This window comes from Acaromyces ingoldii (assembly GCF_003144295.1).
Source record: "Acaromyces ingoldii strain MCA 4198 unplaced genomic scaffold FA10scaffold_3, whole genome shotgun sequence".
NCBI classification, from domain to species: domain Eukaryota; kingdom Fungi; phylum Basidiomycota; class Exobasidiomycetes; order Exobasidiales; family Cryptobasidiaceae; genus Acaromyces; species Acaromyces ingoldii.
This window is the reverse complement of record NW_020290249.1, coordinates 703,066-723,694: the sequence shown is the minus strand read 5'-3', so window position 1 is coordinate 723,694 and position 20,629 is coordinate 703,066. Positions and strand designations below refer to the sequence as shown.

Here is a 20,629-nt window from a genome sequence, read left to right as displayed (position 1 = left end):
TAGAGTGAATCGAGACTGCACCTGTGCCCCAAGTGTAGAGACTCGGAATGCAGAGGAGTTCAATGCTAACGCCCGCGCAACTGTACTCTTGCTCTCCGCTCCTCAGCTTTCCTGGCTACCCAGGTTGAATATTCGAGTGAATGGATGATGAGGGCTAGGATAGACCGCAGCCCGTGTGATAGAACATGTCTGTATTCTCTCGTGCAGCTTAGCGATTGGGTTTAATCGTTGGATAGGGAAGGCAGCAGTGAGCCAGAGCTACAGCGAGGCACCTTACCTCGAGAAGAAAGACCGGAGGACATCGGGCGGCGGCGAGTTCTGGGATGTATGCCCGGCTGCATTTTCTGCGCCCGTCTATCCCCCAGCTGCATACACTATCTGTCATCATCTCATCTCGCCTCTCCCTCCCTCATAAATCATCACTCCCTCTCAACTTCTACCTCTTTTCTTCTCTCTACCTACCACTACATTTACAATCCCTTAGGCTCCTCGCCTTTGTCCTTCCTTCTTCTATATCATTCATTCAGCAAGCTGCTCAACGCAAACAGTTCTCTTCCCACTGTCCAAGGATCCAGACCATGCCGGGCGTAGCAGCAACACCTCCTCCGTCTGTCAACAGCGACTTTCCTGCTCGTCAGACACCCCCAAGCCCCTCTACAACTTCGGGAGCGACCGACACTCCAAAGACACCAACAATCTCTGTCATTGACGAAAAGGTCATGAATGGCAAAGAGACCAGGGAGAGGAGGCCACCAACGAGCCCCGCGAGCCATCGCTCAAAGAGAGCGCAGCATGCCGCCCAGCACCACCAAAACCACCAACACCCTGGCAGTCTCCATTATCGGCAGCAGAATCAGCGGCAATACATGAGACCCTACAATAGCTATTCTATTCATCGCCATCAAGCTCTTCCAGAGGAAATTGATCCGGTGAAGTTGCCTCTGTATGCGCCTTACACAAAAGGGAAAGCTGATTCATGACGTCTTCCTGACAGCTCGCCCTCTTTGTGGGCAAAGTCGGCCTTGGAAGTGGCAACGACGTCGAACAGGCCCTCTCGACCATCTTTGAGAAGCATGGCGAGGTGGTGGAGCTGCGAGTCGTTCGGCACAAGACCGAGAATTGCAACTTTGCCTTTGTCAAGTGAGTCTCTGATAGGACAAAGTCGACCCTTCGCCCTCTTAAAACCTGACACCGTGCCCTGCTAAACAGATTCTATCACACCGACGCCATCGAGTCTGCCTTGACTGAAGACGGCACCGAAGTCTGCGGTCGGCGCATTGTGGTCAGTCAGGTCTCTCTCGTCCACCCATCCTGCGTGACTGACTCTACTTACACATATACAAATGTTTAGGTCCGCCGCAAACATGTTGGAAACAGCTACAAGCGTGGCTGGCGAAACCGCCCTGAGCTTCGTGGCCCCGGTACCACTTATCAGGGGCCGCTCACTGAACAAGAAGCCAATCTCCATGAAGGAGGAAAAGCACCGCAATCTCCTAGCAAAGAGCGTCTGCCTATTCGTCCTTTTGCTACTCAGGAGGACCAGAGCAACGACAATTACACGATTCCCCAGTGGGTCAACACCAAGATCGAGATGGCCAGCAACAACAACGACATGCATCACGCTTCGGGCTTCGTCCACCAGCACTTCGTGTCGTCTGGCTACAACTGTGCCAACGAGCCGCACACGCATACTTACAAAGCGCCCTCTCAGCATTGGACCAACCAGCCAAAATACCAACAGGTCGCGCCCACATTCTGGCCCCTCAGTGAGCCAGCACCGACCGGTCCACCGATGTTCGCACTCGATCGCAGTCAAGTTCTGCCTCATCAAGCACAGCAAGGAGCTATGGGTCGTTCGACGTCTCGGCAGCAATCTCAGGCTCCACCTCCTCCTCACCATTCATCTCCACCGTTCCTCCCGTACTTTGTCGATCCAATGACGGGAGCCGCCATGGCGGCGGGTTGCCCATTCCCACCATATGGGATGGTCTCGGCTAGCCAACCACTCTCGGTAGATTACTACGGTGGAAGTATACCCGCGGGTCCAATGCCTGTGGTGATGATGACGCCAGCGCCTCCTATGCCACACGCCAATCCCGTCCAGCAGCAACTACAAGCATCACAGGCTCAGCAGTCGATGCCGAAGCTGGCACAATCGGCTCATCAACAGTCTCGCACACCTCCAATGCAAGCAGAGCGGCATCAACTGAAGCAGCAGCAGCAGCAGCAGCATCAGGGCCACCGACAGAACGCAAGCAGCAAAGAGCCGACGCAACAAAGTAGCAAGATAATTTTTGGCAACTTCACCCAATCGAGCGACAGCTCCTGCACGGTTGTCACAAACAGCAGCAGAGGGAGCAAAGCTGGTCCAGTACAATTGATCCGCGACGGAGTCGGCACTGGCCAGGGGACGGACCTGACAGGCAGCACTAAAGCTTATGGTGCAACTCAAAACAGCGTCATTGACAACCTCAACGAAGCACAACGGTGCGCCGATGAAAGCTTGCCCAGCTACTCCTTGTCGGATATCGCCCATTACCAGAAAGCAGGGCGCCCTATCTACATGCCCCAATTCATCGATTGGGCGCATACGTCGACGTGAGCCTCTTTCTTCTCTTCTAGCCCCCCTTGTCTTCTTTCCTTCCTCTTCTGTCTCCCCATTCCATCGCGGCAGATTTCTGCCACTCCGGACGAGACCTACTGAGAAATGATCCGTCCTGCGCAACAGCTTCTGGCCGTGTGCGGCGGTCGCGTCTTCAGTCCGCTTGTTCCCTACCCTCGCTACGCTTTGTCCACAGTCTCTTCCGTTTTGTCCGGTACCGTCACCTTCTTTCGCGCCTTTTCAACCTCATCCCTTCGCTCATTAGCTTCCATCTCCTGTTTCCCACCATGTATAGGTAGAGTAGGCAGGGTCGAGATCGAGGCTCCCCTCCCTCCTTTCTCAAGAGCTGCCATAGAGAAAATAGAAAAAGGATAAAAGATAGACACACATGGCACCGTAATCTGGAGTTTGGAGGTTGTCGATTGAAGGTAGAGCAAGGGTGGATGTATGCGTACAAGATTGGATAGAAGACGGCAGGGCGGCAAGAATCAAAGGTCCATCTCGAGCTGGTAGGCCAGCTTCTGGTCTGCCACTCGGTGGGGCGCGTTCGGAGAGGCGCTGCGCTTCCTCTCACCCGCGGCGACGCTCGGAAAGCTTCCAAAGGTATCTGGATGGGCGGGCGCGGGCGACTCGCGAAAGTACGGATGCTGGAGCGCTTCGTCTGCCGTGATTCGACGGCGGGGATCGAGCGTTAGGAGCTTCTGGAGCAGGTCAATGGTCTGCTCGGTGCTGTAGGGGAACTTTTTACGGAGCTGGCTGTACGGCCTGAGAGAAGCGTATTAGAGTCAGCGACGGAAAAGGGAAACGGACTGGTGAGAAAGGGGGCATAAAGACATACGGGAGCGCAGATCCTTTGGAAAGAAGCGACGGTGCGTTAGGAAGAGACGTGACGCCAGGCCAAGAATCCTCGGTAGGATACCCGAGCAGTCGAAAGATCTGTGGTTAAAATCTGTTATTGATGTGCACTCGAAGAGAAAGTTCACGGCCACAAACCTTGTATATCTGCTCTGTCTCATTTCGAGCTGGGAGGAGAGGGTCCTTGGTGATGAGCTCCGCGAAGATGCAGCCGATGCTCCACATGTCAATGGCCGTGTCGTACGTCTCTGCGCCTAGTAGGAGCTCCGGAGCCCGGTACCAGAGTGTGACGACGAGGGGCGTCATTTCCCCTGTCGGTTCGCCGTACATTCTCGCCAGCCCAAAGTCGGCCAGCTTGATCTGACCCCGGTTGTTCATGAGAAGATTGCTTGTCTTAAGGTCCCGGTGAATGATCCAATTCCGATGAAGCAGCGAGATGGCGCTCAGGAGCTGACGCATCAGCGTCTTGACCTCCGAGGCAAGAAATGGCGTGGTCTGGGTGTGCAATAGCGTCTTGAGGTCGTGTTCGATAAAGTCCATGACGATGAAGATCCTGTCAAGGTCAAGAGCAGCAGGTTCTTCAGTCTCCCTGCCGTGTATGAAGCATTTGGCGCAAACTCACTGTGTCAGAGTATCGCCCACGACAATTTCTCGCACCCGCACCACATTCTCGTGGGCTGCTTCCATCAGCGTCCGGATCTCTCGCAGGCTGGTGATGGGAAACCCATTTGTCTCCTTGTCCATCTTGAGCTTCTTGAGCGCGACAATCTCGCCCGTCTCCTTGTCCCTGGCTCTGAAGACGACACCATAGGACCCTTCCTCGATGTGATTGAGCCTCTCATAGCAATAGACAGACCGGCAGCCGGCTATCCCTGGATGAGCTTCCCGTGGGGGGACGGGAGGCGGGGATGGGGGCCGGGTTCTCGGTGGAGGCTCTTCGCTCGCGGCAGACGAAGACGCTCTTGCCTTGCCGTTTTCTCCAGTGGCTTGCTCCTCCCTCTCTCTAGCGGCCATTGCCGCTGCAGCAGCCTTTGCCCTCTTTCGCGAAGCCTTTGCCGCCGCCTTGGCCCTCGCTTCGATCGCTTCACGCTCGAGCTCATCGGCGCATTTCCCGTCTTCGTCCTCATCGAGGAGATCCCACTTACTCCTCTTTCCTGTCGCAGCTTTGCGAGCCTGCGACGACGAGGCGGGGGAGGTCAGCCGCGACGACGAGGCCGACGATGATGCCTGCCGGTCCATCATCGTCCAACCCCGATCCACCTTTTAGCTGTAAGAAAGAGATGGAGAAAGAGAAGCGCGCCAAAAAAAAAATCAAAGAGTGCCTTCGGAGAAATCATCCACTTTTTTATTTTTTTGGAAGGCAAGCGACGCGTCCATTCTTACCACCATCACCACCAGAGACGAGAGAAGGGGAGACGGAGGATGTCGTCGCGCATCGACAAGCCTGGCGCGGTCAAGTTCCGACCGGGACCTCCGGGAAAGGGGCGCCCCTCGGGTGGCGTGCCCATCTCGCAACCCACACGGCCGCAACAGTCACGGCAAGCACCTCCTTCGTCGCCATCCTTACCTCCACAGCATCAAGATCAGCAGCAGCAACGACGACCCTCATTGCCCCCTTCGCCCAGCCTTGCACCCACCTCGCCGTCTGTGCGAGCGCAAGGCCACCCATCTGTTCCTATCGTTTCCCCCTCGAGGAGGCCTCCGGCCCTTGGCGCCCCCATTGCCACGCCCTCGAATCGCCGGGAAGACGCGCCTTCGCGCTCCTCTGGCGGCGTGCCAATCCGGCTACCTTCGACCATACCCGGCGCCCCCGGCGCATCGCCGCGCATGAGGACCGCACCTTCCCCGAGCCCCGTGCCTTCTCTTCCCGGCTCGTCGATGGGCGGCAGCGGAAGCGCGACCAAGACAAAGAGCTACGCATTCGTGTCGCCCGCTTCCAAGAAAGTAGGAGGAGGCAGTGGTGGTGGCGTTCCAATCACGATCGGGATATCGGGGCCAGGGCCGGGGAGGGACGCTTCCATGGGCCCTCCGCTCAGAGCGCCGACGCCTAGGGCGCCTTCAGTAGGACCTTCTATCGGTAGGAGGTCGGTGACGCCCTCGCCTCGTCAGCCGTCGGACACGCCTGTCCCTGCTGTCTCGTCCGCGCCCGTGCAACGTAGAGAAGAAGGTAGCACTTCCAAGGCCAATGGAAGGGGAAGACCACAGCCAGAAGCCTCGGCGGAGGATGGTAGCCTAGCAGCGCCATCCCAACAGGAATCCTCAAAAGAGGCCTCCAAAGACTTGGAAACACCTGGAGAGACTTCATCCAAACCTGCCTTGACGAGACGGTCAAAGCGTACTAGCGGCAAGGAGAAAGAGCTACCGACGAGACAGTCCAACGGCGATGGCCATGAGGAGCAGGCCCTCCCAGAGCCGGAAGCAGAGTCAGATCTGGAAGACTCAAACGCAGAAGACGAGTACAGGCCGCCGGTGAAGGCCAAGAGGAGCCGACGCGGCAAGAACAAGGAGATTGAAGACGTCGAGGGCGCCACATCAGAGCCCGACGTAGCGTCATCTGCAACTCAGGCAAAGGTCGCAAAGAGGTCACACAACCCGAGAAAGGCTTCGACCCCTGGTCTGGCACAGGAGCCAACGTCGACAAAGACGGGGAAGCGCAAGAAGACTAGTGAAAGAAAGACGGGAGAACCAAAGAGGCCCATGAATGCGTTCTTGCTCTTCAAGAGAGACTTTTCTGCCAACGATCGCGAGAAGGCACATGGCTTGACGGGCCTGACGGCCCATCAGGACCAGATGAAGCGGGCTAGCCATGCCTGGAACGCCATGGAGGCCGCCGACAAGGCAAAGTACAAAGTCATTGCCGAGGAGCTAAAGCGCAAGTACGATGAAGAGGTCCAAGCCTTTCGCGCGAGCCAAGCGCCCGACGAATCGTCCGCGAGTGAAACGGAAGGAGGAGAGACGTCCGAGGGAGGCAGCAAGAGTGGCAGGAAGAGGCGGTCGGCGAAGCGCAGAAGCAAAACGACGACGATTTCCGAAGACGAGGCAGAGTATTTGGCCGATTTGCAGAAGTTTGGGCCAGAACTGCGTGGGAATCGCATTGATATCAACTCAACGACGATGGAGGACATCAGCTCAGCGAGCTTCAAGAGGGGTCGCATTGGCACGAGGACATTCCACATGGAGAAAATTCTCAAACAGAAGCGGGAAGAGAGGAGGAGAGAGCTGAGGAATGAAAAGGATCGGGCGAAGGCGGGGGGAAACAATGTCAAGGGAGAAGAGGTGGGCCACAAAGAAGAGCAGCAGGCTGGAGGCAGCTCAAGCAAAGGCATGGCAGCGCTCACCTCACGCGGGTACATTGAGGGCGAGGAGGAAGAAGTCATTGAGCCGAGCGATACCGAAGCCGCACGTCCCAATACAGGATCCGATCGAGGCCAAGACGATGATGATGACTTTGACGAAGAAGAAGTCGACGACGAGGAGGGAGAAGGAGGAGCCTCTGATGCAGAGTCCGTCGGAGCCATGTCCAACGCGACTGCCTCGACGCACCACACCCTGCGCGAGAATAGATTTGCGGTGCAGACGCGCATCGTCGACGGCAAAATCGTAATCGACGACGCCTCATTGCAGGTCAGCCTTGGCCAAGACCCGAGCATGGACGGCGTAGGAGCTGAATACATCGACGAGAACGAGCGCGAAAAGTTTGTCAATTCCGCCAGCTGGAGCAAGCGGCGAGGCCGAGAAAAGTGGACGGTTGAGGAGACGTCGCAATTCTTCAAGGCTGTCTCAATGTGGGGCACAGATTTTGAAATGATTTCGAGGATGTTCAAATCGCGCGACAGGGCGTCGATCAAGAAGAAGTGGCGCTTCGAGGAGGGAAAGAATCCGAGGATGCTGGACGCCGCATTTGCGAGGCGGTTGCCCGTTGACTTGACCGAATACGGCGTGCTGACGGGTGTCGATCTGTCGGGTGAAGCTCCCCGAATCGAGGCGAGAAGCTTTGATCCTGACGCAAGCATGACTGAGGATCAGAAGAGAAACAGGAGCAAGAAAGAGGAAGGCGACCATGCAGAAGACGAGGAAGCGGCAGATGAAGAGGAAATTGTAGAAGAGGAAGGCGGGGCCTCACCGACGAGAGTCATCCGCAAGAAGAGCACGACACCGACCCGGAGCCCAGGACTTTTGCGAGGCGAAAGCCAAGAAGCTTCGCTGGCCATCGAAGAGGGCGATCAAGAAGACCTTCCTGCCCTCGATGCGAGCGCGTCGAAACAGAAAAGGCGATCGAGCAACGCAAACGCAATCAGTGTCCCTACCCGACAACGCAGCCAGTCTATCTCGATGTCTACGTCTACGACAGCTGTATCGGGTGGTGCTGGTGGAAGGGACAAGGAGAGGCAGGAGAAGCAACAGAGAGAAAAGCTCCGGAGAGAAAAGGAAATGGCGAGGAGAAGGCCTGTGGCGGCCGACGACGAAGATGTGGAAATTGTAGAGGAGTGAGATCACCGCTGTATGATATAATGGAACCTTGTGCTGTTTCGTTCATTTCAAATGATGAATTGTTCTGTTGGATACAAGTGGGCGAAGGCGCACGCGAGAGGGAGAGAGACGGAAGAAGAAAGGACTGTCGTAATGCAAGAGGGACGAAGGGTAACGGAAGACGTTGTCGACCGGAAGGAAACTCCAGTGTATTGGTGAGAGGGTGATTGCAACAGATAGGAATCGTCCAAGGGCGTGTCGTAGATTCGCACCATCATCTCGTCAAGAGCTCCCATACGCCAGAGAGCGTGACTAGCAACGTGGTGAGAACGACAGCAAGCAGAAGTGGCCGTTTCGCCCTTGAAGCTGCACCGCTGCTGGTGCACGCATCGCACGTCCAACCATCTGAGGGTCTCTCACATCAGCACCTCTTCTTCATAAAATGAGCTTTAAAAAGGACCCACCCGCAAGACTCGTGTATGGCTGGGGAATGTAGAGGGCAAACTGAACCTTTTGATTCGGTGTCATCCTTCCTCCGACAATGCCGGTGTTGAGACCTCTTTCGTCGTAGATTTGTAGTCGGTAAGTAGCTTGGGTGAGGTCCTGTTTGTTCTGTGCTCGCTGCGACGATTGAAGCTCCCAGGGCGACCACACAACCGAGGTGGCCGTGCCAGGTAGGACGGTGATCAGGTAAGTGTTTGACATCTCCGTGTTGTAAGCTTGCACCGTCAATGACGACGGTTGCTGAATGATCGAAGTAAAGTTCCAGCCGAAAGTGACATTGACGCCGGAGGCGATCTTGTAGTACGACTGCTGCGAGGCTTGCTCGGCTGGTTGGGTGATGACAATCCCACCTGCTGCAGCCGTCTGAGGAATCGAGGTGGTTGACGCTGACGCTGACACACTCCCGCTCTGCTGCTGGTTATTGTTGTTATTGTTGTTGTTTCCTCCGATCGGGTCAGCTCCCTGGACTGTGACGATGGAGGCGAAAAGCACGCATAGGGCAAAGGCCCAAGCCGAGGCATATAACCGCGTCATCATCTATGAGTGCGGTGAAGCGGCCTCGTCGTGGTGAAAGTCGGCCAGTTGAGAAGAGAAAACGCGTCGATTCGCGGCTTGTATCGTGACCACAGGAGGCCTAGGAAGCCTGATGCGGGAGGGAGAGAAACACGCAAAGTTGCCAGTCCTCCTCAGCTGCCTCGCCCGTCTAAGAGAAAAGTCAGATCGTGTCGAGGTGTGTTGATGGAGACGGTTGTTCGCTAGCCCTTTGCAAAAGTTAAGGGGGCGATGGAACACCGCGCCTTGAGCGCCTGAATTGGGCCAATTTTAGACATCCTTGCATATGCTCGCAGTCACGTGCTCTTAGGAATGGGTGACAGCTCCACCAAGCCAGACCCGACCTTCTACTCACGAAGCAGTACCGCTGGTAGGATCCAAGATGCACCCGGCACTGATCATCCTGCTTGTCGTCTTCGGCACACACATCATCGGTCTCATCGGCCGGGAGCGGATCCAGGCAGCTCTGCTCCCGCTCTACCTCCGGCTCCTCTATCGAGCCGACTTGCAGGCGCAAAAGAGGCTCAAGAAAGACATCTTCGAGACCCGGCAGACACTCAACAAGACGAGCAGCCAGGACGAGTTTGCCAAATGGGCAAAGCTGCGTCGTAATGTCGACAAGATGGTTGGCCAGCTCGAGGCCGTCAGTGAGTCATACTTTCTGCTTCCGGGATGAGAGCGACCAAAGCTCACTTCATCATCGCGCTGCTCGCAAAACAGATGGCAAGTTGGTTTCCGCTTCCTCTACCCTTTCGATCCTGCTTCGAGTCGTGCTTTTCCTTGCGACGACATTGTTCCCCTTTGTCTTGACGTTTTACTTTGGAAAGACGCCCATGTTCTTTCTCCCGCCTTCGGGCACCGTCTCGTCGCGGCACCTGGGCGCAACCGAGTCGCCAAAGCTGGCCCCGATGGGCTTTCAGATCCCAAAGCACCACGTTCACGCCTGGGACATGGCCAATGAGACCTACTTGGGTCCATTTGGCTGGCTTTTGAGCATGACAGCAGCACCAAGGGGTCAGTACTTGCATGATCATTCCTCTCGCTTGGGAAGAGGCTGATTTTTCCCTTCAGGCTCGGTCAGTGCAGGCATGTGGTCGACTGTATGCACTCGAGTGGCCCTCCTCGTGACTTCCCAGATCAAGGACTGGATTCAAGCTGCCACGTCCAAAGCAGCTCCCAAGAGCAAAGCATCAAAGGCTGACGAAGAGCCGAGAGAAAAGTCGGAGAAGGAAAGTATTCCAGTCGCCGGCGAGACAAAAACCCCTTCCGCCGCCCGACGAAGAGCCACCGCCGCTGCCGCTGCTGGAGGCAAAGAGGAGCTGTAAAAGATAGATTGACTGAACTTGATGAACATTTCTGAAAGTGATACAGTTTGTGCTTTGTGCGTGCGGATCCTTCTAGCTTTTTTCATGCTGCTTTACTCCCCTCCTTTCCTAGCCGTACGAACCCATCTGGTTGCCGCTCTTGGGCTTGGCAATCTTTTCCATGTTCTTGACCAGGAGGTCAAGCACGACCGAGTATGTGTTTCGCATGTCGTTGTACTGCAAACGGATCCGGTAGAAGACTCTGCGGTCGTGCTCACGGAGCGCATGAGCATAGTCCTCGACGCCAGGGAATCGCACAACCTTGGCGGCGAGGTCGCCGCGGACGCCAAAGTAATTTGCAGGCGTATGGAGGAGGTTGTAGGCCGAATCCTGCGACCGCACCACCTCGCCCAACACCTCCTCCTGCACGCTCTGTCCAAACGTGTCGCCGTCCTCGATCTTGGGGAACTGTAGGTTGATGAACATTTTGATTGCGTCCATGTAGCCGACCATGTCATCCCACTCTTTGCGCAGCTCTTCAAAGGAGTTTGTCAGGTACTCGCACGCCCTTACTTGTCCTCGAAAGACGTGAGCCGACGACGAAGAAGAGCTGTCCATGTCGCTGTCACCGAGGGAGGCATCACCGTTGATTGCCGTTGCCTTTTTGCTGCTGCCGCTGCCAGAGGGTGCCACCTTGCGCTTCTTGGAAGACTCGGACTCCTCTGCTTCGACGGGCGGGTATGTCACTGTGATGTCGGTACCAAGCGCTTCTGGGTGATAGTACAGATCTTTGACAAAGATGTCCTTTGAGTCTGTGTTCATCTTTCTAATCCTCTCGTTGAGTGAAAGGATCTGTAGATGATCAAACGCTCTTGTCAGAAAGCACGACGGGAGTGGGCGGGCAAGAGACGGACTTACCTTTTCGGGGATCTTGACCTGCATAATGTCGAGTGCCTCTTTCTTGATGCTGTCCTGCCAAGCATGCAGCTTGGCTTGCGTGTCGGCATTGATGGCCAGCTTGGCCGGGACTGGGTGGCTGCTCGTCATCCTGCAACGAGCCCTTCGTGGAGAAGGGCAAGACACTTTCGAAGTTCCTCCGAACACAAAAAGTTCAGGCCGCGCGCGCTCGCGCATAGCTGACATAAGCAAAATACTATGCAGTGCATTCACACACCTCTCAGGCTTGTGAGTGTGTGTGGAGCTCACCAATTGACGCAGTGTAGAGGGAAGAAGCAGACGATGCCGCAGGAGACGCTCTCGTTCCCGCCGGCGTACTGCGTCGTGGGTGCATACCGCCTGTTCCACGACGCGCAGCTATGGAAGCCAATGTGGGCTGAATGCAGCCAGGCGGCCAAGCGGGCTGGTCTCGTCGCTGCGGGCTGGGCTGTGGTGACTTGGCCGATCCAGAAGCTCTTTGTCTACTACTTTATGCGCGGCTCAGCCAAGGTCACGGGCATGTCTACGCTCTACCATACGGTCCACAGCACGGCCGATTCGCTCGATGGCTCGCAGGACTCGCGCTTTCTGGGCATCTTTGGGCTGCCGAGCCTCACCACCTTTGCGGCCATGATGTTTGTCCTCGGCCAGTGCCATAGCATTATGGAGTTTTGGCTGCGGAGAAAGCTGAGGGCATACCGCAACAAGGCCTACGAAGCCACCGTCATCTCGCGAGGCAAGCCGCAGGAGTGGTGGACGCCCTACGTCGAGGAGTGGGAGGAGCCACCAGTTGAGAAGGCGAGGAAGAATGCGCAGAAGCAGAAGCTCTACGTCCGCTTGGCCACGCCCCTCGTTCGCATCTTTCTGCTGCGAGTCGTGCTCCTTCCGCTCGACTTTATCCCCTTTTTGGGACTCATTGTCTCTTCAGCCCTGCGGTCGCTGAGCATGGGAAGGCAGGTGAGTGGACCCCCTCACACGCACCTTTCCACTTCTAGCTTAGCTGATTTGTCCCACCCAGCTTCACTCGCTCTTCTTTGCGCACAAGCGCATGACGGCACTCCAAGTCGAAGTGTGGCTGACGGAGCGTCAATTTGAGTACCGCAGCTTCGGTCTCGCGGCCGCCCTGCTCGAGAGCGTGCCGATCCTCGGCATGGCCTTTAGCATCAGCAACCGCGTCGGCGCTGCCATGTATGCGCATGATCTGGAGAAGCGCCAGCAGATGGTCCGGGCGGGCCAGATCAAGAGGCTGCCGAGGAGCGAGACGCACTCGTCGAAGCCCAAGATTGGCTTTTCGGAAAATGACGAAGGTATTAATGTGCCTGGCGGTGTTCCCTCTTCCTCCTCGGCCTCTCGCCTCCCCTCGACTTCCATCCCAGACGATGCCCCACCGGCCTACTCCATCGCCGAGGCAGAGACGCTGATCGGCGGCAGCGGTGGACCAGGAGGCGACCTCGGCGTCGCATCGCCTCACGAGAGCGCACAAGGGCTCTCCAAGCGCAAGACTGCACCACCCCCGGTCCCTCCCAGAAAGTAAGCCTTAGCATCATCATCATCATCAATATTCGTCGTCTTTGTCAAGCCATTCCTTCTTTCCAGTCATCGATAGAATTATGCCATTCGGACTTGATGCAATTTTTTTTGTGGATGGAATGATGATTATCTACAGCTTGGAGCGAGGCAGGGCTTGGGACTGGTCAATGTCTGCAGCATCGAGGTCGTTGATGTCGACGTTCCACTTTGAGCTGTTGATTGGCTCGCGGAGCGCGTGGTCGAAGAGGCCCTCGTAGGCGTCGCCCTTGCTGGAGCCCAGGTGCGAGTTGAGGAGGTAGTCGGAGAGGGCAAAGGAGTCAACGAGGGGCACCGCCTGGGGCCGGATCCATGCGAGGCACTCCTGCACCTTTGTCGCGAGAAGCTTGTACTGGGCCGGGGTGAGGTAGCCGCTGGAGAGGAACTCGGCGCCCTCGAGCTCCATCGTGTGGGTGCAGTAGAGGAGGAAGACCTGCTGCATGACGGTCCGCAGCGCTGGCTGGCTGTTGAGCTCCTCATCGTGAAGGATGGCCATGGCAAAGTTGTAGACGACGAGAGCCTGGGCATGAGCCTTGGAGCACTTGTACAGCTCCGGCAGAATCGAGTTCCACGACCGCTTGCTCGGGCCATCGCGGAGCTCCAGCGTCTGCTCGATGAGGTGCGCGGCTCGGTAGCCAAAGGCCTTGACGAACCACATGGGGTCGTAGAGGTCACCCGAGTACGAGGCGTGGGCCTGGGTGCCCTTGTTCTTAAAGTACATGTTGATGTAGTCGCTGATGAAGCCCTTGGGCACGTCGTCGGGGTTCTTGAGAATGGCGCGCATCTGCTTGAGCAGGTGCCGGCTCGTCTGCTGCGAGAGCATGTACGAGTCGCCCTCCCACGTCACCTGGGGGAGGTAGTCGGAGTAAAAGCTGCCGAGGCCCGAAGCCGACGAGTAGCCGTGGCCGCCACAGGCCCTCCGGCATGTCTCGATGGCTTCGGCGGCCTCGATGGTGCAGAGCGCCTTGAGGCCCGACGTGCTGGCGTGCGTCTCAGCCATGAGCGAGAGATCGCCCTGGTTGATGTTCTCAATGTTTTTGTTGTACAGGTCAAACATGTACTTTGCCGTGTAGTGGAACGCAAAGGCCTTGGCGAGCACGGGGAAGATTCGGGCCTGGACCATGGAGTAGTCGAGGACCTGCGTCTCGATTGGCTTGTTTCCCTCGTACTTTGGGTGGTCGCGGTCCGCAAATTGCCGTCGAATGGCACAGTAGCGGATGGCGACGGTGGCACTCCGCATGAGCACCGTCCGCGACTGCTGGACAATGTTGGCACGCACCCAGGTCAGGGTACCGTAGGTGAGGGCCGACGACTGCGGAGGCACGTAGACGGCCGTGTCGGCTTCCACCTTTGCGAAGCGGGCCAGCTGGTTGAAGTGGGGCACCTTGACGTGGTCAAAGAGGAGGAAACCATTGTCGGTCGTGTTGTAACCCATTTTGGGGCCAATATCACCAATGTAGCGTCCCGGCAGTGGCTCGCGTGTCACAGGGTCTCGGATGGGGACGACGAAGGGATGAGGCCCGTGCTTCTTGCCCTTGAGGACCAGCTGGGCCATGACGATGGCGTGCGTCGCCGAGCGGCCCAGTCCACCAATCCACCACTTGGAGGCCGTCATTGAGGGTGAGTGGATGTCAAACTCCTGCGTCTTTTCGTCGTAGACGGCCACGGTCTCGAGTCCCTGGACGTTGGAGCCGTGGCCGAGCTCGGTCTGCGCATAGCAGCCAATGATCTCGTACCGCATCGCAGGGCCGAGCCACTCCTCCTTTTGCTCGTCGGTGCCCATCGAGTCTATTGTCGTGATGAACATCGACTTGTGCAGGCCAAAGGGACCGGGCAGGTCGCACAGGCTCTCTGCATGCTGCTCCACTTCACGGGTCCAACTGTGCTCTCGCGCAAGTTGGGCCAGCCGCTTGTCCTTTTTGAGCGCAGCGCGGAACTTGTCCGTGCGGCCGAGGTAATTCCACGACGACTTGTCAAAGGCGCCCGAGGGGTCATTCTGCAGCAGTTCGACGAGCTCGGCATCGCGCTGAAGCCACTTTTTACCGTGCAGGTAAGCGGCCATCTGCTTGGAGTCGAAGCTGGCCTTTTTACGCTCAATGGCCAGCAGCTGCGCACCGGAGGTGCCCGCAGGCTTGAGCTCCGAAGGAATCGACAGGTGCTTTGCTGGAGGTGTCATTGGGGGGAGGGAAGGGGAGAGATAGAAAGGTGGGGAAGAAAGAGCGGCAGAGAGACCTCTCATTCTATCTTAAAAACGGTCTCGATTACAAAGGCGTCCTCTTCCGGCTCTCGAGGCCCGATCAACCGGAAAGGGTGGAGCAAGTAAAAAGCCACGACCACGTGGCGCTAAATCCACGTTGTGCACGTCGCTCCAGCTCTAAAGTTTAGGAGTTGGCATCGACCGACGGACGTCGACCAGTCAGCAACAGCAAGATCAAGCAGCAACCATGTCGGGCTGGACCACCATCTGGGTCCTCATTGCGGCCGTTGCGGCAGGCTCGGGAACATGGTTTGCAACGCCAAAGGGCCCAAACCAGGTGTGAGTAGCGTGTCTCTTCTGCTTTCCCTTGTTGTAGCTGACCCCGGATCACGACCTCAGCCTGATCCGATCGTCGACACTCTTGACGCTGACATGCTGCTACGTCATGTGGGCCATCGTCTACCTCGCTCAGCTTCATCCCATGATCAGTGAGTCGCCCTATTTTGCTCTCACACTTGTCAGTTGTGGCTGATTCTGAGCGTCTGCAGAACCGACGCGCTCCGACGTGCGATTCCTCGACGAGTGACGCAGAGGCGAAACTCGTTCCTTCGGCATACATCCCTGTACAGTACAATCAAATTCAACGGGCTCCCTCACCTTAAATCTTCATTCTCCGTAGGCCGCTGATCGCACGAAAGCGGGAATATGACGTGAGATGATATGAAATACAGTGAACAAGACGAAGGGAGGCTTGGGGCCCAAGCTATTTGCTATTTGACATGAGATGGTAGGAAGGTTCTCAACGAGAGGTGATAATGTAAGAGGAGTTCACAAAGGTCCGCTGCTATGCTTGTGAGCTGGTTCCCTGGTCGTTCTTCCGTGGAGGTGCGAAATCGAAAGCGACCACGGCGAGGACATGGCTCTCCGTCGGCAAATGGTCCCACTCCTCGTTGTCAATGCTGATGCAGACGCAGTAGGCCGCGGTCGAGTCCATCTGAGCACAGGTGCTCAACGTTACAGAGGCAGTGTACAGTCCCTCGTCGGTTCTGGAAGCATGGCAGGGTCAGTCTCCCCGTCGTACAAAGCCCAGATCGACAAACGCACTCTATGCCTCCCTGTATGCTGGAATCGTAGACTGCAAAGCCAGCCTCGTTGGTCGATACCTCCTCATCACACCCAGCCGCAGATTGGTCGGTCGTCTCCGATGACTGAAGCTTGTCCTTAGAGGGGAAAGGGATCGTGCTCGGATTCGCCCTGCTTTGACGACCAGGATCCAAGTCAATCAACAGGGTTCGTCCCTGTATTACAAGATCAAGAAGAGCAGGCTGAGTCAAGACAACTTTCGATAGGGATCTCTCCTGAATCTGCCCCTCACTGCTACGCAAAATGCTCTTCCATCGGCTACAGCGAGCTGGCTGCCGAATCCTTCGTACGTCGAAGGCTGTGGATCGTCGAAATCGTCTCCAAAGAAGAGATCGGCAAACATAGAGGGAATGCAGAGTGCTTCTGTGGGCGCTTGACCAGGAGCTAGCCTCTCCCAGGCTCTGAAGACGACTTTGTAGTCTCTGATGAGTAGCACGTCAGTGTCTCCCACGACCACTAGCGTGTTGGTACGATGGTCGGGATGCACCGCGGACCACTCCTGTCTGCCCCTTGTCATCAACAACTGCGCAAAATTGTGTCGGCTTGGCGCTTCCTGCCACGGACTCTTTCGACGTCTGCGGCGAGTGCAAGAAAGGTGAACGAATGCACAGACGACGACATAGCAGATACTCACGTCCTTTGAAGACTCTCTTTGCCCAGGTGATAGTGCTCGCACCGATCAGATCTTCTTTCGTAGAGATAAGTCGAGGGAGCAGGTAGGTTGCTTTCAAAGTGCATCGAAAGCGACCAGATGATGCTTCCTTTCTTTCTCGAGACGGCCGTGACGCACTTGCCTCCAGTCCCGCAGAGGAATATAAACTCATCGTCAAAGTCAATGTAGTTGACGTTGTCTTTATGGACGGAGTCCTCCAGGTCAATGTCCTGCACCACCGTTTTTGAGACTATATCCCAGGTCAAGAGATGGCCATCGAGGGTTGCTACGACGAGGTTCGGGTACTGAAAGCGAAGGGCACGCGGCGGTCGCGGTGAGGCCAGGGTTGCATAGTGGTCAAAGTGCCCCCTCTGGCCGTCAGCACCGGCTAGTCTCTGAGCCCTCCAGACCTCAAAGTGACCGTGTCCCATCCTGTCAAAGACCATAAAGCCGCGGTCAAACTCGACATGGGGATACTGCCTTGTCGCAAGCTGGGGAAGCCTCCATAAGACCTGCTTCGTGTCCAGACAAAGCACTCTGACGCCGCCTCTTTGGCCTGTAGATATAATTGTGCGGTCGACTGGATCCAGCTTGATGCGCCAGACGTCTCTGCCCTCCTCCTCGACGACCTCCTCTTCCAAGTCTGTTGCTGGGTGCACGAGGGGCGGAGCTGCATCGATCAGACGCACCTCTGGCTGTAATTCCCGAAGAGCACCCGTCTCGCGCTCACGAGTAGCCGACCAGCCTGCATCTACACGCCATTTCCGTATGCATAGGTCCTGGAATGACACCAGTCCATCGTAGTAGCCTCTGGCCGATGACGTTGTCAGGAAGCTTGGATAGTCGACGGACTCGCCCTGTCGCACCTGCGTTTGTACTGGCTCAACACCTTTGACATAGTCGAGCGAGTATGCGTTCGTGTTCGAGCACCAACGCACATCTGCCGGAGGCCCGCAAAGATCCTGGGCCCGGATGACGCCCGGTGGCAGGTAGCCCAGATTGAGAGCGACGCTCCTCCATACGCCGTCCTTGACAGCCAATGATTGCCAGGCCTTGCACACCTCCTGGCATCGGCAGAGCGAGGGTGGATCGAGAAATGACAGCACGAGCAACGACAGCTCCGTTGGAAGTGACGTGAGCCTGTCTGGTTCCCAGGCTGTTGCGACGTGCGACTCCATTGACGTTGCCGTGGTCGTACTGCTTTCCTAGATCAGGGTGGCCCGAGCTCAGTGCCAAAAACTAAATGGAAGGGCAGAACAAGCGCGCTCTGCGCGACAATCTTCTCCGTCTTCCGGCGCCAACATCGCAAGCAACACATCAACGCAGCAGCAGGGTCTCATGACAAGAGATGCGGTCAAGAAGCGGCATCCGGGGCGAGAGGATGCTGCCGATACCCTCTTTGACCTCATAGGAGATGTGGGTGGTCATTCTGCCTGAGAAGCGATCCGATCTCTTGTGACTGACCTCTTTCAGGAGATGCAGCCTCTGCAACCATCGCCTACAGCTATTCATGTCCATGATGCAAACAGTCCCAGCGCTACGTATAGACTCGTACGGGATGTTGTACGCTCTTCGAGCTTATCAGAGGGTCTCGGCACAACAGCTGCGCCGTCTACGTCGACTGTCGCGGCCGATGCTCTCGTCTCAACAGCATTCATCGACCCCTTGCTGACGCCCTCGCCAAAGCTCCTCTTCACAGCGATCCTCTCCTCATTCGGCCTAGACTCGAGATCACTTGCCGACGACTCCATCGACTCATTTATCGATCCAATTCAGACACACTTCAGGGGCCAACCGTCGAGAAAGGGCATCATCGTTGTGCAGCGAGCGGAACGAATGCGGGACATTTGGCCGGAGCACGTCTGGGAGCCACTGTACAGCCTTGCGGAGCAGGTCAGTCAGTCGCCAATCAGCCCTGAGCCCTTCTGTGTGCTGACTCTTGCCCGCCACAACAGGCCCTCATCCCTGGTCAACTTACGCTCATCACGGTCAGCAGCCTCTCTATTGACCACTTTCGCACCTCCCGAGGTGCTGCGCCCATTACGGGTCCCGGCACGCCCATCAGCATCACACTGGGTCGACTGAAGAAGCAAGACGTCCTTCGAGTTCTGGAACGTGACTTCGATCGGCTCTGGCTCGACTTTAGAAAGAGAAGGGACGACGTGGACGAGCGAGGTGTGAAAAGAGTCTACGACAACTTCACCTCGATTGCCTATGACGCCTTTGCGAGCGATGTGCGAGACATCGATGAGATTCGGCTTCTCTCGGCTTGCGTCTGGCACCCTTTCATCGAGCCCGTCGCTTCGGGTGCTGTTGCCGCCTCTGCGATACAGCCGCTGGTGTCGCAGTCGTCACACCTCTTTCGCGACGCACTCGCTCGCTTGTTTCCTCGAATCTTGTCTCCGCTAGAGTGGGTCCAGACGATGTTGCGGCAGCAGAAGGGCCTAGCAATTCGTGAAAAGAGCAGAACAAGCGAGGCAAGCTTGGCCCTTGTACCGTCCTTTATCGTCCTGGCCTCCTTTCTCGCCTCTTTCAACCCTTCGAGACTCGACGTCCGCTACTTTCTGCGAGACGAAGCGTCTCTCTTGCCGAGCGCAATCGGACCCGACGGCGAGGAGGAAAAGGTCCGGAAACGAGGAGGTGCGCTCAAGCGGAAACCAACGAGCCGAAAGAGGGCCCGTATTGACGGCGCGATTGGCGCCGATGCGGCGGCAAAGCAGGATCTCAAGCGACAGCAGCTGCTTGGCCCTAGACCATTCCCGCAGGAGCGGTTGCTCGCCATCTTTCAGGCCCTGATCACGGAAGCTGGACCGGAACATACCACGACATCGGCGAGAGCACAAGACATGACCCGCTATTGGGAGCATCAGGCCAAGGCAGTGTCGACGTACCGAGCTATCGAAGCCCTCTGCCGCGAGGGCCGCTTCCTCGTCCGCATTTCACCGTGGGAAAGAATCGACGGGGGCGCTCCCATGAGCCTGAGGACCAACGTGGGATACGAAGAGGTCAAGCAGATTGCCGACAGGGTCGACTTCGACCTCGATGAATGGCTCTGGGACTGGGGTCCTTGATGAAAAGAGATAACAATCTTGAATTCTTTACATCTTGTTTAGCTCTGTCTTTATTTCTTCAACCGCTTGTGTGGCTGTATTGGAGAAGAAAGGGTCTGAAGAAGGAAAGAGAGACGATGGGAAGGCGACTATGATACAAGTACAGCGAGGGCGGAAAAGGCTCTAGTGGAGCCCGGCGAGGTCCTTTGCGTTTCGCATACGGAGGAGGTTCCTATCCAGGACCTTTGGCTCCCCCATTGGCTCGTTGAGGCCCGCCGATGACTCGGACGCATTGGCATGAAAGTGTCTGCCATCCCCGGTCCAGTCAGCAATGGTTCTTCTAAGAGGGACTGACGAGAGGACCGCTCACCGGTTGGCAGACTTGAGACGGCCGTCATGGTTCGTAATGTGCGAAGACACCGGGCCGGGGTTGGCAGGGCTCACGCCGGCCGTAGTGCTGATGGGAGCGGCCGACGAGGAAGAGGCAGCGACAGCGGTGGCCGCAGGAGTCTGGCGGCCGACGGCCGTCGAGACGAAGCGAGCGCCACGGGGGGCAATGGTACGGAGAGCGGTGCGGGTGAACATGTTGTTGCAGTGGCAAGAAGGCAGCGAGCTTGGTGTTCAGTCTGAAGGAGGTGAAAGACGGGCTTTATGGCTTCAGACATGGGGAGGAACGGCATATTATATGCAAAATAGGCAAAGGCTGAAGGACCCTAAGCTCCGTCGATCGGTGCTTGAACAAATCGTGTGAGAGGACGGCTGCAGCTTGCAGTAATGGGACATTATTGTATCAAGAAC

General features: G+C 56.8%; 12 protein-coding genes across 12 annotated transcripts; 6 read left to right on the top strand and 6 right to left on the bottom strand.

Annotated features, from left to right (window-relative positions):
* Positions 1-578: 578 nt before the first annotated feature.
* FA10DRAFT_285778 (hypothetical protein) lies at positions 579-2,602 on the top strand (the record flags this gene model as incomplete). Its single annotated transcript, XM_025524027.1, has 4 exons — positions 579-929; positions 995-1,140; positions 1,210-1,282; positions 1,352-2,602. The coding sequence occupies 4 exons, from the start codon at positions 579-581 to the stop codon at positions 2,600-2,602; spliced, it is 1,821 nt and encodes a 606-aa protein (XP_025377263.1).
* A 488-nt stretch (positions 2,603-3,090) lies between these two features.
* On the bottom strand, positions 3,091-4,471 carry FA10DRAFT_259974 (Pkinase-domain-containing protein; the record flags this gene model as incomplete). Its single annotated transcript, XM_025519994.1, has 4 exons — positions 3,091-3,367; positions 3,441-3,538; positions 3,596-4,010; positions 4,080-4,471. The coding sequence occupies 4 exons, from the start codon at positions 4,469-4,471 to the stop codon at positions 3,091-3,093; spliced, it is 1,182 nt and encodes a 393-aa protein (XP_025377262.1).
* Positions 4,472-4,843: 372 nt separating this feature from the next.
* FA10DRAFT_266575 (hypothetical protein) lies at positions 4,844-7,983 on the top strand. The gene has a single exon (XM_025521549.1). It carries the CDS (start codon positions 4,880-4,882, stop codon positions 7,946-7,948), a length of 3,069 nt encoding a protein of 1,022 aa, XP_025377261.1. The 5' UTR covers positions 4,844-4,879; the 3' UTR covers positions 7,949-7,983.
* A 218-nt stretch (positions 7,984-8,201) lies between these two features.
* FA10DRAFT_285775 (hypothetical protein) lies at positions 8,202-8,965 on the bottom strand (the record flags this gene model as incomplete). The annotated part of the gene is made up of 2 exons (XM_025524026.1): positions 8,202-8,332; positions 8,392-8,965. 2 exons carry the CDS (start codon positions 8,963-8,965, stop codon positions 8,202-8,204), a joined length of 705 nt encoding a protein of 234 aa, XP_025377260.1.
* Positions 8,966-9,336: 371 nt separating this feature from the next.
* Positions 9,337-10,341, top strand: FA10DRAFT_266573 (hypothetical protein). The gene is made up of 3 exons (XM_025521548.1): positions 9,337-9,630; positions 9,704-9,997; positions 10,055-10,341. The coding sequence occupies exons 1-3, from the start codon at positions 9,366-9,368 to the stop codon at positions 10,306-10,308; spliced, it is 813 nt and encodes a 270-aa protein (XP_025377259.1). The 5' UTR covers positions 9,337-9,365; the 3' UTR covers positions 10,309-10,341.
* FA10DRAFT_240629 (proteasome activator pa28, REG alpha/beta subunit) lies at positions 10,302-11,357 on the bottom strand. The gene is made up of 2 exons (XM_025519216.1): positions 11,206-11,357; positions 10,302-11,139 (listed from the first exon to the last, which is right to left on the bottom strand). The coding sequence occupies exons 1-2, from the start codon at positions 11,332-11,334 to the stop codon at positions 10,417-10,419; spliced, it is 852 nt and encodes a 283-aa protein (XP_025377258.1). The 5' UTR covers positions 11,335-11,357; the 3' UTR covers positions 10,302-10,416.
* Positions 11,358-11,485: 128 nt separating this feature from the next.
* On the top strand, positions 11,486-12,894 carry FA10DRAFT_266571 (hypothetical protein). Its single transcript, XM_025521547.1, has 2 exons — positions 11,486-12,180; positions 12,242-12,894. Exons 1-2 carry the CDS (start codon positions 11,527-11,529, stop codon positions 12,755-12,757), a joined length of 1,170 nt encoding a protein of 389 aa, XP_025377257.1. The 5' UTR covers positions 11,486-11,526; the 3' UTR covers positions 12,758-12,894.
* FA10DRAFT_266570 (putative acyl-CoA oxidase) lies at positions 12,775-15,034 on the bottom strand. The gene has a single exon (XM_025521546.1). The coding sequence runs from the start codon at positions 15,026-15,028 to the stop codon at positions 12,884-12,886; it is 2,145 nt and encodes a 714-aa protein (XP_025377256.1). The 5' UTR covers positions 15,029-15,034; the 3' UTR covers positions 12,775-12,883.
* Positions 15,035-15,233: 199 nt separating this feature from the next.
* On the top strand, positions 15,234-15,572 carry FA10DRAFT_285770 (hypothetical protein; the record flags this gene model as incomplete). The annotated part of the gene is made up of 3 exons (XM_025524025.1): positions 15,234-15,325; positions 15,386-15,474; positions 15,535-15,572. 3 exons carry the CDS (start codon positions 15,234-15,236, stop codon positions 15,570-15,572), a joined length of 219 nt encoding a protein of 72 aa, XP_025377255.1.
* A 100-nt stretch (positions 15,573-15,672) lies between these two features.
* On the bottom strand, positions 15,673-17,997 carry FA10DRAFT_301339 (hypothetical protein). Its single transcript, XM_025524972.1, has 4 exons — positions 16,764-17,997; positions 16,362-16,551; positions 16,091-16,284; positions 15,673-16,032 (listed from the first exon to the last, which is right to left on the bottom strand). The coding sequence occupies exons 1-4, from the start codon at positions 17,957-17,959 to the stop codon at positions 15,831-15,833; spliced, it is 1,782 nt and encodes a 593-aa protein (XP_025377254.1). The 5' UTR covers positions 17,960-17,997; the 3' UTR covers positions 15,673-15,830.
* A 122-nt stretch (positions 17,998-18,119) lies between these two features.
* Positions 18,120-19,852, top strand: FA10DRAFT_301338 (hypothetical protein; the record flags this gene model as incomplete). The annotated part of the gene is made up of 3 exons (XM_025524971.1): positions 18,120-18,197; positions 18,255-18,674; positions 18,737-19,852. The coding sequence occupies 3 exons, from the start codon at positions 18,120-18,122 to the stop codon at positions 19,850-19,852; spliced, it is 1,614 nt and encodes a 537-aa protein (XP_025377253.1).
* Positions 19,823-20,449, bottom strand: FA10DRAFT_279289 (hypothetical protein). The gene is made up of 2 exons (XM_025523532.1): positions 20,202-20,449; positions 19,823-20,138 (listed from the first exon to the last, which is right to left on the bottom strand). Exons 1-2 carry the CDS (start codon positions 20,414-20,416, stop codon positions 20,015-20,017), a joined length of 339 nt encoding a protein of 112 aa, XP_025377252.1. The 5' UTR covers positions 20,417-20,449; the 3' UTR covers positions 19,823-20,014.
* Between the last annotated feature and the right edge of the window lie 180 nt (positions 20,450-20,629).